Source organism: Symphalangus syndactylus, chromosome 5 (assembly GCF_028878055.3).
Source record: "Symphalangus syndactylus isolate Jambi chromosome 5, NHGRI_mSymSyn1-v2.1_pri, whole genome shotgun sequence".
Lineage (NCBI taxonomy): Eukaryota > Metazoa > Chordata > Mammalia > Primates > Hylobatidae > Symphalangus > Symphalangus syndactylus.
Window position 1 is genome coordinate 40527423 of NC_072427.2, and position 16851 is coordinate 40544273.

At 39.7% G+C, this 16851-nt stretch overlaps 2 protein-coding genes and 1 non-coding gene across 24 annotated transcripts in view; 2 read left to right on the top strand and 1 right to left on the bottom strand.

Annotated features, from left to right (window-relative positions):
• Nucleotides 1-8310, top strand: part of INTS14 (integrator complex subunit 14) — a 32828-nt gene extending 24518 nt beyond the window's left edge. For all 19 annotated transcript variants that reach the window (XM_055278110.2, XM_055278109.2, XM_055278118.2 and 16 more), the window contains 3 exons: nucleotides 2287-2405; nucleotides 5093-5158; nucleotides 7425-8310. In XM_055278110.2, coding sequence (XP_055134085.1) covers nucleotides 2287-2405; nucleotides 5093-5158; nucleotides 7425-7676 — 437 coding nt within the window. In that variant the 3' untranslated portion in view covers nucleotides 7677-8310. The remainder of the gene's footprint in view (nucleotides 1-2286; nucleotides 2406-5092; nucleotides 5159-7424) is intronic.
• Nucleotides 8311-8736: 426 nt separating this feature from the next.
• The window catches only part of HACD3 (3-hydroxyacyl-CoA dehydratase 3), a 49653-nt gene continuing 41538 nt past the window's right edge, over nucleotides 8737-16851 (bottom strand). For all 4 annotated transcript variants that reach the window (XM_063638950.1, XM_055278119.2, XM_063638952.1 and 1 more), the window contains 3 exons: nucleotides 15445-15551; nucleotides 14737-14868; nucleotides 8737-10795 (listed from right to left, as the gene is read on the bottom strand). In XM_063638950.1, coding sequence (XP_063495020.1) covers nucleotides 10719-10795; nucleotides 14737-14868; nucleotides 15445-15551 — 316 coding nt within the window. In that variant the 3' untranslated portion in view covers nucleotides 8737-10718. The remainder of the gene's footprint in view (nucleotides 10796-14736; nucleotides 14869-15444; nucleotides 15552-16851) is intronic.
• Nucleotides 16026-16126, top strand: LOC129483802 (small nucleolar RNA U13). Its single transcript, XR_008658295.1, has one exon. It is a non-coding gene; the product is annotated as a small nucleolar RNA U13 (small nucleolar RNA).

Below are 16851 nucleotides of genomic sequence, written 5' to 3' on the forward strand. Positions count from 1 at the left end.
AATTCATGTTCTTCAGTACTGGGAAGATCAATTATTTCTTTGATTTCCTCTTTCTGTATTCTCTGTTCTCCTTTTCTGGAACATATATTTGTGATTTGTGTTTGTAATTTTCTATCTTTCTGCCCATTTTCCCATTTTAAAAATTTTTGTTCTGTCTTCTGTATCTTCAAATTTATCTTATAACTTTTATTTTTTGTTTATACTATCTTTTTTTGATTTCTTCTTTCATAAATGTAATATTTCCTGTCTCCTAAGCCAGTTAGTTACCACATATAGGCTCCAGACAACTAATGACAGTACAAAATAGGCTCTGATTAGATGTTGAAATGTTTGGTACTGATACTAAGTGCTAGGGGATAAAAGGGTCTACAAAAACCATTATCTGCCAGAAAAACTTGAAACAATTTCATGGAAGGGATAAGATAGGATCTGGACGTGGAATATAGGTAGGTAAGTTTGGATAGGTAAGGAACAGCAGTGTTGAATGGTGGAAAAAGTGTTGGCTTTGGAAGCAGGCCCAACTGAGTCACTGTGAAACCTTGTATTAGTCCAACCTCTCTGTGCCTTAGTTTCCTCATCTTTAATGGGACTAGTAACATCTTTGCTCTAGAGTTGCTGTAAAGAGAGAAGTTGAATATGTAAAGTATCTGGCACATAGTTGGAATTTAATAAATATTATTTATTCTGTAAGTTCCTTGCGGCTGAAAAGTGTCTTCTCTAGGCACAAATCCTGGCACAGTGCTTGCTAAGTAGTGGGGTCTTACTATAGATAATGAATGAATAAGTGAATGAGTAAATGAGTGAATGAGAAGGGAGAGCATTCTAGGCAGTGGGGAGTAATAGAAATAGCAGGAAAGTTGGAAAAGAACTGTTGTGTGGGAAAGGACTTGTAGGACCTTAGCCTGACTCAGAAGGTTTATATATTGACAAATATTAATGGAAATACATCTGGAGAGTTGGGCCAGTATTTTATGGAGGAGTCAGGGCTAAGGAGGGTTGACAAAGGAAGTGTTGGTCCAGTATCAAGGTGTTTCAATTAATGACCAAATCAGGGATAGAGAATGTCTGGCTCAGTTAGACAGACTGGCCTAATTACATTTTTCTTTTTTTTTTTTTTTGAGACGGAGTCTCGCTCTGTCGCCCAGGCTGGAGTGCAGTGGCGCAATCTCGGCTCACTGCAAGCTCCGCCTTCCGGGTTCACGCCATTCTCCTGCCTCAGCCTCTCCGAATAGCTGGGACTACAGGCGCCCGCCACCACCCCCGGCTAATTTTTTTGTATTTTTAGTAGAGACGGGGTTTCACCGTGGTCTCGATCACCTGACCTCGTGATCCGCCCACCTCGGCCTCCCAAAGTGCTGGGATTACGAGCATGAGCCACCGCGCCTGGCCTTAATTACATTTTTCAACACGAATGTTTGCGCAAGAGATTTAAGTTCTCTGAACTTGTAGGAAAATGACTCCCGCTCTGTCTACACCAGAAGGTGGTAATAATAATAAAGATCCAAATACACCATTAGAAGTATGCGTGTTTTATAAGTTTGTGGCAGTTTCATAGACTCAGGAAGCAGGTACAGAGACAAACCCTGTTTGTTCATGTAGCTATAAAACCAATGTGGCTTTACATTTTTGGAAGCAATAAACTAATAAGCCATATTGGGGTATGCTTCACCAATAAAAGTATTTCTTGTCTTGCCCTTTACCTTAATTTGGCTATATATAGTTTTCCTTTTTAATTATTTTAATGCCTAGACCTATGCTGTCTAATCCAGTAGCTACTGGCCACATTAAATTTAATTAAAATTAAATACAATTTGAAATTCAGTTTCTCAGTCACACTAGCCACAGGGCAAGTGCTCAGTAGTTAGTAGCTACCACATTAGACAGCACAGATATAGAACATTTCCATCATACAGAAAGTTCAGTTGGAGAGCACTGGGTTAGACTATATAGAATTGCAGTATATATGTGTGTGTCTATGTGTATGTGTATATATATATATTTTTAAATATGTATTTGTTTTATCCTTTGACCTTAATTTATAAATCAGATAAGTGAAGCTTGTTTCTTTAAAAACATTAAGCTGTTTTTCACTTAAATGGGCCTCCTACATCAGTGGCTTTCTATTAAGAACAGGTTCTCCAACCTGACTGAAGTTAATGGATTTTCTTAATTAACAAAGTGAAAGGATATCAAAGATTGAGTGATTCAAAGAGCTTCTAGTCTAATTGGAAATGTAACTGATTGTGTTTTGCCAGATGTCATTTCAAGAATGTCTTTTCTTTTAAGATGCTAAAGAAAACCCTTATGGCGAGGATGACAATAAGAGCCCATTCCCCCTGCAGCCCAAAAACAAACGCAGTTATGCCCAGAATGTGACTGTCTGGATCAAACCCAGCGGCCTGCAGGTAACATTACCATTTATGTTGCTTTCCACTGGGGACAGGAGGCATTTGGGTAGGCAGGCAGGCATTTTATTTGATTTTCTTTTCCTTTGATACTTAGTAATTCATTTACTTCTAATGTTTGTCATTATTTCCAAAAGGGATTTGAGATGCCCTACAGTAAAACATGTATATAGCAAAATCATTTTTTACAAAATTTAGAGCAATAAGAATCCTAGAGGAAGGAGGAAGAAGGAAGACAATTGTGCCAGGAACCCAAGGCAAAATAATAACTTTATGTGAGCATTTTGGCTCTGAGCTTCCTGTTAGCAAGGTCAGTTGTTCTTGTCTGAAGAAAGGAAATTTGTCAGTTTGTCTAGAGAGACATATTTTCCTGGCATTGAATTTTAGTGTGAAATTTTTTATATGGTGAGGCATTGAATAACATGATGGGTATTGTCTTTAACAACAGTTTTGGAAAAGATGTAAAAGTCTTCATAACTGTATTTCTTCCATCCCTTCAGTAGAACTCAAGCCATAGCATTACATTTCACAAAAACACTTTCATAGGAAGCTATGATAATATGATTATCAAGGAATGATGCTTTCAGGCAAGGTATTCAGGAACATTTCTCCTTTCCTCAGCAAAAAGTCATTTATACCTGTTTTTAAAAATCACTTACTGGAACTTTTTTCTCCTTTGAGCACCTTTATTTACATTTGTTCCTCCAGTAAGTTCAACCTAAACCAAATGAGAAGAGACAGTCAGGCCACTTGGACAACAAAAGTAGTTTCTGTTGACTGCACAGTCTCTGAGCCCCGTTTCCATGGAGACTGAACCACATCCTGCCAAGGCTAACGTGTCAGGGGCCTCTTTGTTGGAAAATCAGGGTCTTCTATTTTCCTGATGTCCCTGACCCCAGTACTTCCTTGTCAGAGGGATATTAGAACCACTTTCACCACCAGTTAAAGCTGAGCTTTTCTTAAATTATTTTTTTAATTTTTTTTGTTTGAATTTTGACTACTATCTTGGGTTTATTTTTCTTATTCTGGTAAAATATATATAAAATGTACCTTCAACCATTTTAAAGTACACAATTCAGTCCCATTTAGTACATTCACAATGTACCATCACCACTCTCTAGTTCCAGAACATTTTAATCACTCCAAAAGGAAACTCTGTGCCCATTAGGAAAGTCACTCCACATTCCTTCTTCCAGGCCCTGGCAACCACTGATTTTCTTTCTGTCTCTGTGGACTTACCTATTCTAGATATTTCATGTAAACAGAATCATACAATTTGTGGCCTTTTATGTTTGACTTCTTATACTTAGCATGATGTTTTCAAGGTTTATTCATGTTGTAGTATGTATCAGTACTTCGTTCCGTTTTATGGCTAATATTCCATATGTCTATATGTATATGTCACATTTTGATTATTCCTCAGTTGATGGACATTAGGGTTACCTTTTGGCTATTGTGGATAATGCTGTTATGAACATTCATGTATAAGTTTTGGTCTGAACATTTGTTTTCAATACTCTTGGGTATATATTTTAATGGGAATGGGATTGCTGGGTCAGACAGCATTCTGTTTAACTTATGAGGAATTGCCACACTCTCTCACAGCAGCCACACCATTTTACATTCCTGCTAGCAGTGTATAAGTGTTCTAGTTTCTCCACGTTCCTACCAATACTCGTTGTTTTCCTTTTATTATTATCATATATCATAGTAGGTGTGAAGTGGTATGTCTGTGTTTTTGCGTTTCCTTAATGACTAGTAATGTGCATCTTTTCCTGTGCTTATTGGCCATTTGTGTATATTATTTGGAGAAGTATATACTCAAGTTCTCTGTCTATTTTTTAATTGGGTTTGTCTTTTTGTTGTTGGGTTTTTTATATATTCTGGTTATTATGATCCTTAGCAGATATATGATTTGCAAATATCTTCTCCCGTTTTGTGAGTTATCTTTTCACTCTCTTTATAGTGTCCTTTGATACACAAAAGTTTTTGGTTTTGAAGAAGTCAAATTTTGTTTTTTGCTTTTGTTGTTTGTGCTTTTTGCTGTCTTAACTAAGAGATCATTGCCAAATCCAAAGTCATGAAGATTTACCAGCTATTTTTCTTTTTCTTCTTCTTTTTCTTTTTCTTTTGAGAAACACATCTGACTACATTGCCCAGGCTGGTCTCAAACTTCTGGCCTCAAGCAATCCTCCTGAGTAGCTGGGATTACAGGAGCACACCACTGCACCTGGCCCCTGTTTTTTTCTAAGAGTTTTATAGTTTTAGCTTTTACATGTAAGTCTCTGATCCATTTTGAGTTAATTTTTTGTATATGGTATGATGTAAGGGTCCAACTTTATTCTTTTGCATGTGGATATCCAGTTGTCTCAGCACCAAATGTTGAAAAGACTATTTTTTCCCCATTGAATGGTCTTTGCAAAAAAGTCTCTGGCAATAGATTACTGGGTACATTTTTATGAGGCAAGTTCGTTTCTGTCCGGGGATTTATTTTACTATCAAGCCTTTTGAAGGAGGGAGTGCTTTACTAATGTTGAACTGACGTTAACTCAGAAGGGATCCTCATCTTGACATTGTAGCTGTGTTCTCATTTTCATTTCTTTAAACATTTAGATCCCTTATTTTATATTATTTCCCTTTTTTACCGCAGAATTCTAATGTTGGATTTTTTTTTTTACCCTTAATAGACAGATGTACAGAAGATTTTAAGAAATGCAAGGAAACTACCTGAAAAAACACAGACATTCTATAAGGTGAGACAGACAGAAGAGGATGTGCCCAAAATATATGGTTCACAATAGTAAAACTGAGGGATGGCAGTGTGAATATGGGCAGGGATTAGAGATGTATGACTTGGGCCTCAGTTTTTTCAAATAAACTCAGTAAAAGTGATAGGTCTGTTCCTTCCCTAAAATCCAAGAATTGGAAGAATTTAAATGGCCTAATTCTGTACAGGCGGAAGGTTTTTCTGTGTTGGGGCTGCTGTGAATGAATGACTGATGGAAGCAGCTGAGAGGACCTGTGGGTCATAGCCCTGAACTCTCCTCATCACTCCTATATGGGTATCCAGGCCAACCCCAGGCAACCAATGTATGTGGCTTCCTGGATGGGGAATTGCCCAGAACATTCTTTTTTTTTTTTTGAGACAGAGTCGCACTCTGTTGCCCAGGCTAGAGCACCGTGGTGTAATCTTGGGTCACTGCAACCTCTGCCTTACGGGTTCAAGTGATTCTCCTGCCTCAGCCTCCTGAGTAGCTAGTACTACAGGCACGTGCCACCATGCCCAGCTAATTTTTGTTTTTTGTTTTTGAGACAGAGTCTCACTCTGTCGGCCAGGCTGGAGTGCAGTAGCACGATCTCAGCTCACTGCAACCTCCGCCTCCCGGGCTCAAACAATTCTCCTGCCTCAGCCTCCCAAGCAGCTGGGATTACAGGTGTGTGCCACCATGCCCGGCTAATTTTTGTATTTTTAGTAGAGACGGGGTTTCACCATGTTGGCCAGGCTAGTCTTGAACTCCTGACCACAGGTAATCCGCCCACCTCAGCCTCCCAAAGTGCTGGGATTACAGGCGTGAGCCACCGTTCCCGGCCTAATTTTTGTATTTTTAGTAGAGATGGGGTTTCGCTATGTTGGCCAGGCTGGTCTCGAACTCCTGACCTCAGGTGATCCCCCCGCCTTGGCCTCCCAAAGTGCTGGGATTTCAAGTGTGAGCCACCGCACCTGGCCACCCCAGAACATTCTTACTGCACCAGAGACTGTGCTTCTAGGAATGATATCTAACATTACACATTTATGAATTGCAGAGGAGATGGCCTTGCAGAATCATATGTAGCTAATCCAGAACCATTGGTGAAGAGAATGTTAAGTTACAGGGGGTGGGGTAGAGTGGGGAACATCTAGGTTTGCTCCTTGATTCTCCCCTATTGTTCTGGTGTTTGGCTGGAATTAAATGCAGCATAAAGTATGTCATTTGTGTCTTAGCTTTCTAATTCTAAAATACACAGCCAGCCTCAGGCTAGCATCTTAACCGGAGAAGATACATGCTACTTTGTCTGGGTGTTATCTCATTACCTTTATGTCACTGTTGTCTTCAAACCTAATTATGTAGTAAGCTGGTGAAATAAAACAGCTTTAATCAGAGTTCAACTGGAGAGCTTCTCAGCCAGCCAGGCCCCTCCCTAACTGAAGACCATAATCTACACAGTCCATCTCCCTGCAGAGCTTCCTACAGTCATCAGCTATTTACTCATGATGACACATTTGTTTGGCCTACTTCTTAACTTTGCACTTTTTTTAACAGATGATAGTAGAAAGATGGTCAGAGAGCCCATTTCTCTTTTCTGGTTTTATATAATTCTACATATTAGAGCTCAAAAAGGCCTAGGGAAAGTGCTTCAGCCTCTGCAGTGGATAAGGAAGGGGTTATTCTCCTCATTTTATAAATGAGGCCTTTGAGACCCAGAGAGGCTATACAACTTGCCCAGACCACTCCACTAAGGGGTTGTTGGGGCACTTCATATTTCTCTGCTTCTATCACTAACCAGCCTTTCTTTTTGTTGGTCTTTCCACTCTGACTCCTCCAGGGCCTCCTCTGAGCCTATTTATTGTCTTAGCCTGAGGCCCCACCACAGTGGCATCAGAGGGTTAAGAGCCTTTTCAGATTAAAGGCAAGTCTTTTCCATACCTAAATAACAGGGGAAAAGTACTCCTCCTTAAAGTTTGGAGTAATGAAATGATGGATGCAAAGTGCTGACTTACCACATGTGGCATAAATGCTCATTAACTGTGATGATGACATTGTTTCATTCAGCTCACTGTCTTCCTTAGCCAGCTTCTCGTCACCTGCAGAGGAACCACTTCCCAGTAAAACCATCACATTCTTGTTACTGGCATCCCTAAATAAACATTTGTTCTCATATAAAATTGCTCCCTAAAGAACTTATTCTAAGCTGAGCACTTAGAAAGTATGTGTTGAGAACACATTTCAGGAGCATTGGTGATTTTCTGTCTTGTTTCAGGAGCTGAACCGTTTGCGAAAGGCCGCTCTAGCCTTTGGTTTCCTGGACCTGCTGAAAGGGGTGGCTGACATGCTGGAAAGGGAATGCACACTGCTGCCTGACACAGCCCACCCTGATGCTGCATTCCAGCTGACCCATGCTGCCCAACAGCTCAAGCTGGCCAGTACCGGCACCTCTGAGTACGCCGCTTATGACCAGAACATCACACCTTTGCACACGGACTTCTCTGGGAGCAGCACTGAAAGAATTTGAAACTGACTTTTGGAGCTTTCCTTCTTTTTTCATTTCAACTGAAAATGATTTAGGTAAAAACCTTTCCAGTATGTTCACCTCTAGAATAGCCACCCAAAGACCTTCCTGAGGCTGCCTCAGAAGCACCACTTGCTGTTTTGAATGACTCTACTAGTATGAGAAGGATGTGAAGGTGGTTGGCTGGTTGGGCTTTAACTTCCTGGGATTCATAATTTTTAAGCTTAGAAGATAGCTGCTGTTCCCATGATGGGCACATTTCCTGAGAAGCTTGAATGACTGATGAGCATAGAACACCCCTGCCTTCCTCAAGAAACCTGACCGGCAAGGGCTCTCTGGCTTCCTGAAAGCTTCGCCTCTTCTCTCGTTTATATCTCAACTGTAAGGGCATTTTCAAGCTTCTGTTCATGGAATGAGCAACTCAGACTTTCTGGAGCTTGCTGACACTAAGTGCTGAAACACCACCACTAAGTTTCAGAACTTTACTTAGAACTTGGGCAAAATGTGGTAACTCTTAGGTGCTTTTGGTATCTCTTGAGATTCTAACTTTTAAAGAGCAACCATTAATGTGTAAAATGAGTCCTATTTCTTCAAGGTTTTTTTTTAATGAAAATAAAATATTTGATTTTCTAGAAAATGGTTTCACTATGAAACTAAGGGTCCTTTGCTTTTGGTCTGTCTTATCACTTTAATATAATTTCAACAACTTTCTAAGTGGTATAGATTCATAAATCATGAGGTTTCCTTATTTCTGACACTGATTAGGCCTCATTGCCTAAGCAAGGTTCTGGCTAGATAATCCTGACAGATCACCGATTCCAAAGTTAATTATGGTTCCAATTTATCAGCTAGCTTTATGACTTTGGGCAACTTCTCAAGGCTTTGTCTGCATCATCAGTGTTTTTCATTTGCACCACCTTCCATGTAACTCTCAGGCTTCAACCAGAGCAACTGTTTTTGGTTTAACATGCTGAACTGCTACATAATATTTTGCCTGAACAGAGGACTTTATCACTAACAGAAAACCATTAGACTAAATTATCTTTAAGCACAGTCATTAGAATTTTGATTGTAAATGTTTTAATAGAAATACACAATCTTTCACTTTCTCAGACAGCAATAAAGGGGTTTGTAACAATCACTAAGAATACAGAATTTTGCCACGAGGATGCAGCATAATCTACTGCAAAGCTGATCTGCCCAATTACACGTAGTCAGCTGCAAGAATATCAGAAATCAATACAAACAAGTATTGACAGGTGTTACAGACATGCAAAATATCCTTCAGTGCAACGAATTTTTAAGAAATCAGCTAGCCTATATTAATCAGATGTTTTAGGTCAAACCAAGTTTCCATCTTGGGCTCAGTGAAATAGTATTAACTCATTGAGTCTCCTTTCCCCCAGGAATGTTGGGAATGGCAGAACAGAAAGAGCTATCACTCCTTAAATTATTTTATGCAAGTGTTACTCCAACACTTATTTTACTTGGTTTACTTGGAATGTATGAGAGGAAACTGATGTTTTTTACAATGGCCAACTGTATGTCTAAATTTTCAGTTCTCCTTTTTGTGAGTTTCCTGCCAGAAATCCTTGTTAAAGGATCAGCAGGTGTTCACCCCAAAGTTCTTGCTGTTTTCAGTGTCCTACTGCAGACAGGTTTAAAAAGCCAACTGAACAGCAGCAGAATGAAGTATTTTTGAGGTCTATTCAAAAATGTACAGTCCCACCACTCACTAGAACAAGTACACAAGTAAATGGACTCAGCCAGTGCAGGAGATGGAAGGCTGCCATTTTTTGTTTGTGCACAGCCTGACAGTTTGGAGGTGTGTTTGGCCTACTCTAATGTTTCTAGTTTGTCAAAGGCTGGACACTGTGTTACTGCCAGTTTGATCTACATACTATGTTCCCTTTGGATCCCTGCTACCGTTTGGACCTCGTGTATGTGTGTGTGTGTGTGGTGTGTGTGTGTGTGTGTGTGTGTGTGTATGTGTGTGGTTTGGTTTGGTTTGAGACAAGGTCTTGCACTGTCACCCCGGCTGCAGTGCAGTGGCACAATCTCGGCTCACTGCAGCTTTGAACTCCTGAGCTCGGGATCCTACCATCTCAGCTTCTTGAGTAGCTGGGACAACAGGTGTGTGCCACCACACCCAGCTAATTTTTTTATTTTTTGTAGACAGGGGTCTCACTATGTTGCCCAGGCTGGTCTTGAACTCCTGGCTTCAAGCGATGCTCCCACCTAGGTGTCCCAAAGTGCTGGGATTACAGGTGTGAGCCACATTCCTGGCTGAGTTTGGAACTTGTAATCTCATTGTTTTCTAAATAATGTTTCATTTTTCTTCAGTGTTGAAAATAGTTGATTTACTTAAGAATGGCATGATCATGATGTTCCAAGATTCTGATTAGTTTCTTTCAAAGCATTCTGTGCCTCTTCAATGCCCACACTGCTGAGCACTATAATAATAGATGTTGTTAGGCCAAAAGATATCAGATGTAAAACATGTTCTTTAGCCCCACTCTTAGAAATGTTTTATCAATGACTCAGTCTACTTGATTTTCAAAAAGTCAATGCCATCCCACTAAACAAGTAACCCCTTAGGTACAGAATAATTCCTGCCTGAGTCACTTTAACAGCCTTCTATAGAGTGACATAGTCTTGCTTTTTTTCACAAGCAATGGCTGAAAAGAACAAATCTCAACTGTAAGAACTGTCAGTACATTGTAGGGATAAAGCACTTTTTGAAAAAAATATCTCTGGCATGTATTAGACAGACTGAACATGAGATAGGGTTGGGGTGAGCTGAGCCTTTTGGTGTCATTAACTGAATACACAAGAATGAACCTCTCATCAGATATCAGGAATCCATGTCATGCAAGTACTACAATAAGGTAACAGTAAATTCAGGAATGTTACTGGGGAAAAGAAAGATAGCCTCACTGAGAATTTAATCATTTAACATTAAAAAAACTTTTACATCGGTACAAGAAGGTAAAACTGTAAGAATCAGATTAGGCTCAAACTGGCAAGCCATCTAAATCTTTCTTTTTAGTGGATCTTTTTCTTTTTCTGTCCATAGCGCCGTCTGCGCTGTTTATAAAGGTGACGAAAATTTATGTATAAACCTGAAAAAGAAAATAGGCCAATTAGAAATTAGAGTCTTTGTCTATTTATAACCAGAAGCTCTTGTGGCAGGGACAGTATCTAGCTGTCTGTCATATCCCACAGCAAAAAGCTTATTGCAGCGGCTCAGGAAGGAATACAACTTAGAACAAATTAACAACACAATAGACACAAAGCAATTTTTCCCCAGTGGGTTTATTTATTTATTTTTTGCGACAGGGTCTCATTCTGTCGCCCATGCTGGAGTGCAGTGGCACGATCTCAGCTCACTGCAACCCCCACCTCCCGGGTTCAAGCAATCCTCCTGCCTCAGCCTCCAGAGTAGCTGGGATTACAGGCATCCACTACCATGCCTGGCTAATTTTTTGTATTTTTTGTAGAGGTGGGGTTTCACCGTGTTGGTCAGGCTAGTCTCAAACTCCTGTCCTCAAATGATCTGCCCAGCTTGGCCTCCCAAAGTACTGGGATTACAGGTGTAAGCCACCACACCCAGCCTCCCAGTGGGTTTAAAACATTTTTTTCCCTTATAAAATTTTCAAACACGCAAAAGATTAAATCATTGTACAGTGAACACCTAGATTTACTGCTTTTTACTATATTGGCTGTATCACATCCCTATTCATCTATCCCTCCAGCCATCTCATTTTTTATGCACTTCAATGTTAAGTTGCAAATATCAATACACCTCACTCCCCCAATTCTTCAGGTAGGTATAGTTCAATATTCTTTCTTTCTTTTACAGTAAAATGTACATACAATGAAATACACAAATCTAAAGTGCAGAAACAACCTAATTTTTAATTCAAGGCTACTCAAGAACATGGCCAGGCGTGGTGGCTCACGACCGTAATCTCAGCACTTTGGGAGGCCAAGGTGGGTGCATCACCTGAGGTCAGGAGTTCGAGACCAGCCTGGCGAACATTGTGACACCCCATCTCTACTAAAAATACAAAAATCAGCCAGGCATGGTGGCAGGTGCCTGTAATCCCAGCTACTCCGGAGGCTGAGGCAAGAGAATTGCTTCAACCAGGGAGGCGGAAGTTGCAGTGAGCCAAGATCGTGCCACTGCACTCCAACCTGGGCGACAGAGCAAGACTCTATCTCAAAAAAAAAAAAAAACTAAAAAGTCCTTTGACCTATATACAAATGTTAACTGGCTGTTTACACTGCTTCCAAATTATAAATGTGAATTTAGGATTTATTTCATTCTAAAGAATAAGAAAAGAGCAACTACATATTCACTATAAGCAAACTAGATATGAACATAAAATCTTGCAAATTAGAGTGTACAACAATATAAACAACACAAAGAAAGATACTAAGGCAATGTGCTTTAAAATATTTTTACCCCCTACCCTGTTTACTAAAATATTTTAAATGTCTTTCCAATATTTATTCCTCTTTATCTTATGCCCATTTCATGGGGCATAGTTATACTGAATTTATACAGTAATAAAGGTAAAAAGCTGTCTTTAATGAATAAATTTTCTGAACTGAGGGTTCCTCTCTTCAAGGGCAAAACATTTAAATATTTTTGGTTGGCAATATTTCTGAAATGGATTATACCCTTTGCTGAAACAGAAAAAAAGAAATAGATTTTAACCTTTTGCAAATGACGTGGGCCTACAATGTATACTATTTAACTGTACATCTGCCATGCACTGGCACACTAAGGGGCTCTTAATACTATGGTATAAATCTCTCCTCCCCCAATACTAAATGACCAAGACCACTGGGCTTTCTGGCTTCCTGGGCTTACCTTACGTGGTCTTCCTCTCACTGTTTGGGGTAGCAAGCCATGACAATGATCCCAACAACCTCTACCTCCTGTTATTTCATACCTTTGTGTAGTCCCCTCCCATGTTATACTGGGTTGGTCTGTGTGATGATTTGTCACTTCTGAGATTAGGCACTGTGGCTTCTGGCTCTTTCTCTCTAACCAATTACTCTGGGGGAAGACATGCCATGAGTAGCCATATGGAGACGGGCTATAGCAAGAAACTGAAGCTTCCTGTCAACAGCCACAAGAGTGAGCTTGGAGCAGATCCTCCAGCCCCAGTCAAGTCTACAGAAACTGCAGCCCCAGCTGACAGCCTAACTGAAACCTCATGAGACCCTGAGCCAGTACCACCCAGCCAGGCTGCTTCCTGACCTTCAGAAACTATGTGAGATAGTAACTGTTTATTGTTTTCAGCTGCTAAGTTTTGGGGTCATTTGTTACACAGCAATAGAGAACTAATATACTATTGTTGCATCCTTCTGTGGCTAGGAGACTGGACAGTTATATTTATTTAGGGCCACCTTAAGTCTTTTGTGAAATAAAGCAAAGAGAAATATATAAATTAACACTAAAATGTATCAGAACTTTAAAGAGTCCTTAGGAGCTTGTCTTATCCTTAAACATGTAAAGTTCTATGTATGATAATCAGTGTTTTCTCCTCTCAAATATATTTAATGACAAAATTCCTATCATTCTGTTTTTATGTTCTTAGTTGTCATATTAAAATTAATAAGTATTAAACAGTCTGCTTTTAAAAGGAAAAAATTAATCGTTTTTCTCAAATTGTATTTAACCTACATATAAGAATGTATGTATTTTCACATCTATGTATAGAGTATAGATACTATGGGTAGAATCATGTATAGTTGCATTTAGAAATTACCAAATATTGATTACTAATAATTTTTTTTTTTTTCTTTTGAGACAGAGTCTCGCTCTGTCACACAGGCTGGAGTGCAGTGGCACAATCTCGGTTCATTGTAACCTCTGCCTCCTGGGTTCAAGCGATTCTCCTGCCTCAGCCTCCCAAGTAGCTGGAATTACAGGCATGCGCCACCATGCCCAGCCAATTTTTGTATCTTTAGTAGAGACGGGGTTTCGCCATGTTGGCCAGGTTGGTCTCGAACTTCTGACCTCAAGTGATCTGCCCACCTCAGCCTCCCAAATTGCTGGGATTACAGGCATGAACCACCATACCTGGCCTCTAATAAAAATTTAACAACAACAACAAAAAATCCTTATAGTTAGGAAGCCTTTTAAATTTGTCATATTTGTAATAATTTAGGTTTCTTTCTTCTTCCCTTCTGTTAGTTCTTAGTTTACAAAGGCAGGAATTTGTGATTTTATATAAACATAAATTAATAAGTCAGCAAGTTTTTCATGAGGAGCAGGGGACTTTCCTATTGTGAGGTGGAAGGCTTTATGACAACCCTTGGCTGCTCAGAGGCCTTTATTCCCTTCTTCCTTCCTTGCTGCTGGTTGTCTTATCACCTCTATAAACTCTGGATGAGGAATGTGATACTGAAATTAGTAAAAGTGGGAGCTTCTTAGTCTATTTTAAAAGAGCTCCTTACTTTTTTTTAATTTTTTTTTATTTTTTATTTATTTATTTTTTTTTTGAGACAAAGTCCCGCTCTGTCGCCCGGGGTGGAGTGCAATGGTGCAATCTCAGCTCACTGCAACCTCTGCCTCCTCGGTTCAAGTGATTCTCCTGCCTCAGCCTCCTGAGTAGCTGGGATTACAGGCACCCGCCACCACACCCAGCTAATTTTTGTATTTTTAGTAGAGACGGGGTTTCACCATGTTGGTCAGGCTGGTCTCGAACTCCTGACCTCGTGATCTGCCCGCCTCAGCCTCCCAAAGTGCTGGGATTACAAGCGTGAGCCACCATGCCTGTCCCCTTACATTGTTTTAAACAAGAAATATGGTATATTCCCAATCGCCAAAGAGCACTTAAAGAACATAATTTAACCGCAGGAGATTTAGAAAAGAAATATTTCCTTACCATAGCATATTCCCCTAGTGGGTTTGTTTTTGCAAAGCAATCATTCTCTAATTCTATCCCAAAAGAATTCTCATATGGACTTTTACATTTCTGAATGATTTAATTCTACTCTCTAAGAAGTGACAAGAAAAAGTCTATATTAAAGAATCAATACTTACCTAAAAATATCATTATAAGATAAATCTGAAGAAAAAAGGAAAATCTAACTTTGATTTTCACTGGATATGGCAATGTGAAACTGAATCGTCCAGTCTCATTGAATATTGGAATGGACTGAATCACTGAGACAGCTGAAAACAGAAACAAGAACTTGTTAGAAGCAAATGAAACAGTCACATCTAATGACAGGAACTTCCAGCCCTAGTACTCTAAAGTTTCAGTTCTGGGTGTGCTGGAAAGGCTTCCTCCTCTTTGTACAGAAAGCTCATGCCTCTCCTTTTTTTCCCCTAGTTTTCTAAGAGATCAGCCTCCAACCTGTCAACAGAGAGACAGATGAGGAAGTCATAGCAGTGGGCTTCTTCTATTCTATAAAATGGAGAGGAAAATTCCTAGCTGACTTACGTACGAGATGTTTGTCAGAATAAAACAGTCATCAGTAAGAACCCCCTTTGGAATACTAAAAGCATCATACAAATGGGAAGCATGCAAGACATAACCACCTGGCTTTCCAATGTTACAAAATGAGCTACCTTTCTGGAACAGTCTGGGTACCACGAGTATTATGGAAGGAAGCCCATGGAAAGAAATCCCTGAAAAGTCCAACATTTCCATTTATCGGACTAAGGCGGGGGAAGAAAGGACTGGTCTCTCAGCCTCTGGGTACCCCCTGGAGCTAAGCTATGAAAGCTAAGAGTCCCTGAGAGTACCTTCCGCCAAACATCCCAGTGGATATAAGGGAATCCACAGAGTGTAACGAAGCCATGTGAGCACCTTCCAATCCATGTCAATGCACGTCAGCATGTAGAAAGAGTACCTATTGAAAATAAATGATTCCAATGTGAAAAGCCACTTCAGGTTCTGAATGCAACCTTAGAATATCATTTAAATAGAAGAATTATATTTCTCAGCCACACATGGCTTCTTCAGAACAGAATTATAACACTGGCTATCAACCCATAAACTCCTGTCACACTGCACCCTAAATTTTCAAAGGATCTGAACGCTCTTTAATGGCAGACTAAGTTTAGGTCTCAAAGGAACCCTCTTTATTCGGTATACGGACTGGATACTCAGATGTTTTTTGGCTTTATTCCTAGTGCTGATCTACATTCCCGGTGGGTAAGGATATTAGATACTTTATTTCTGGATAAGTGAGTTGTTACCAAAATTAAAGTATACAGAAGACCTCTAATCTAGAATCAGACATACGCTATTTTAAAAGACATCCCTTGAGAAAATAAATGTTCCTTCTCAAACAGTAAACATTGCATTAAGGACCCATAATCTGATCCTTTTATAGCTCATAAGTGTGATAATTGGATTTTCACTCTCCTGTGTGAGATGTGCTTCCCTCAAACCTTGTTACATCAGCAAATTACCTGTCTGATTTGAAAAACATAGGACGTATAATCTGTTTTACCTTTGTATTAAGGCTATTAGAGGGTACACTTGGTGCCATGGGATACAGACCATGGTTAAGACACAATTTAAGGCTGCTATGGCCTGTTCTCTCTCCCTCAACTAGCAACTTTGTCAAAATACCACCAAATCTGGAGCTGAGGAGTTCATTTGCAAAATCCTTGCTCCAGCTGACTGAAAGGGAAGAAATATGGCGTGTGTATGGTCTGGTAAAGAAGAATACATCTACTTTAACTAGATCCATTTCTTAAAAGATATTTATTCTACTAACAACCAAGAACAGGAAAATTGGATTAGAGGCCATTTCAAACTTCAATAATCTTGTGGTATGATTCATTTCTATCATCCCTTGTAGAAATTTAGTCTTAAACTAGTTCTATCCAACCTGGATTGCTCCTTCAACCTCATGTTTCTTCAGCCCTTTCAAGAATTTTTCCATGTGGATGGGTCCTCTGTTTCCAAGACTGCAAGATCCTGAAGTCATGGTAAGATGAGTCTTCCCTTTTTCTGGTTCTCCTCTTCTGCTCCCTAGTATCCAGTCTAGTATTATGATCCAATGACGGCTTTAAAAAAATCTGCCTCAACTTTGCAGAGCACATAGGTGCAACCAGAATTCTCCACATATGTAATCTTAGTCCCAAACCAAATGAGACTCTGGCTAAGATAACAACTCCCTTAAGAACAGAGCTGCTGCA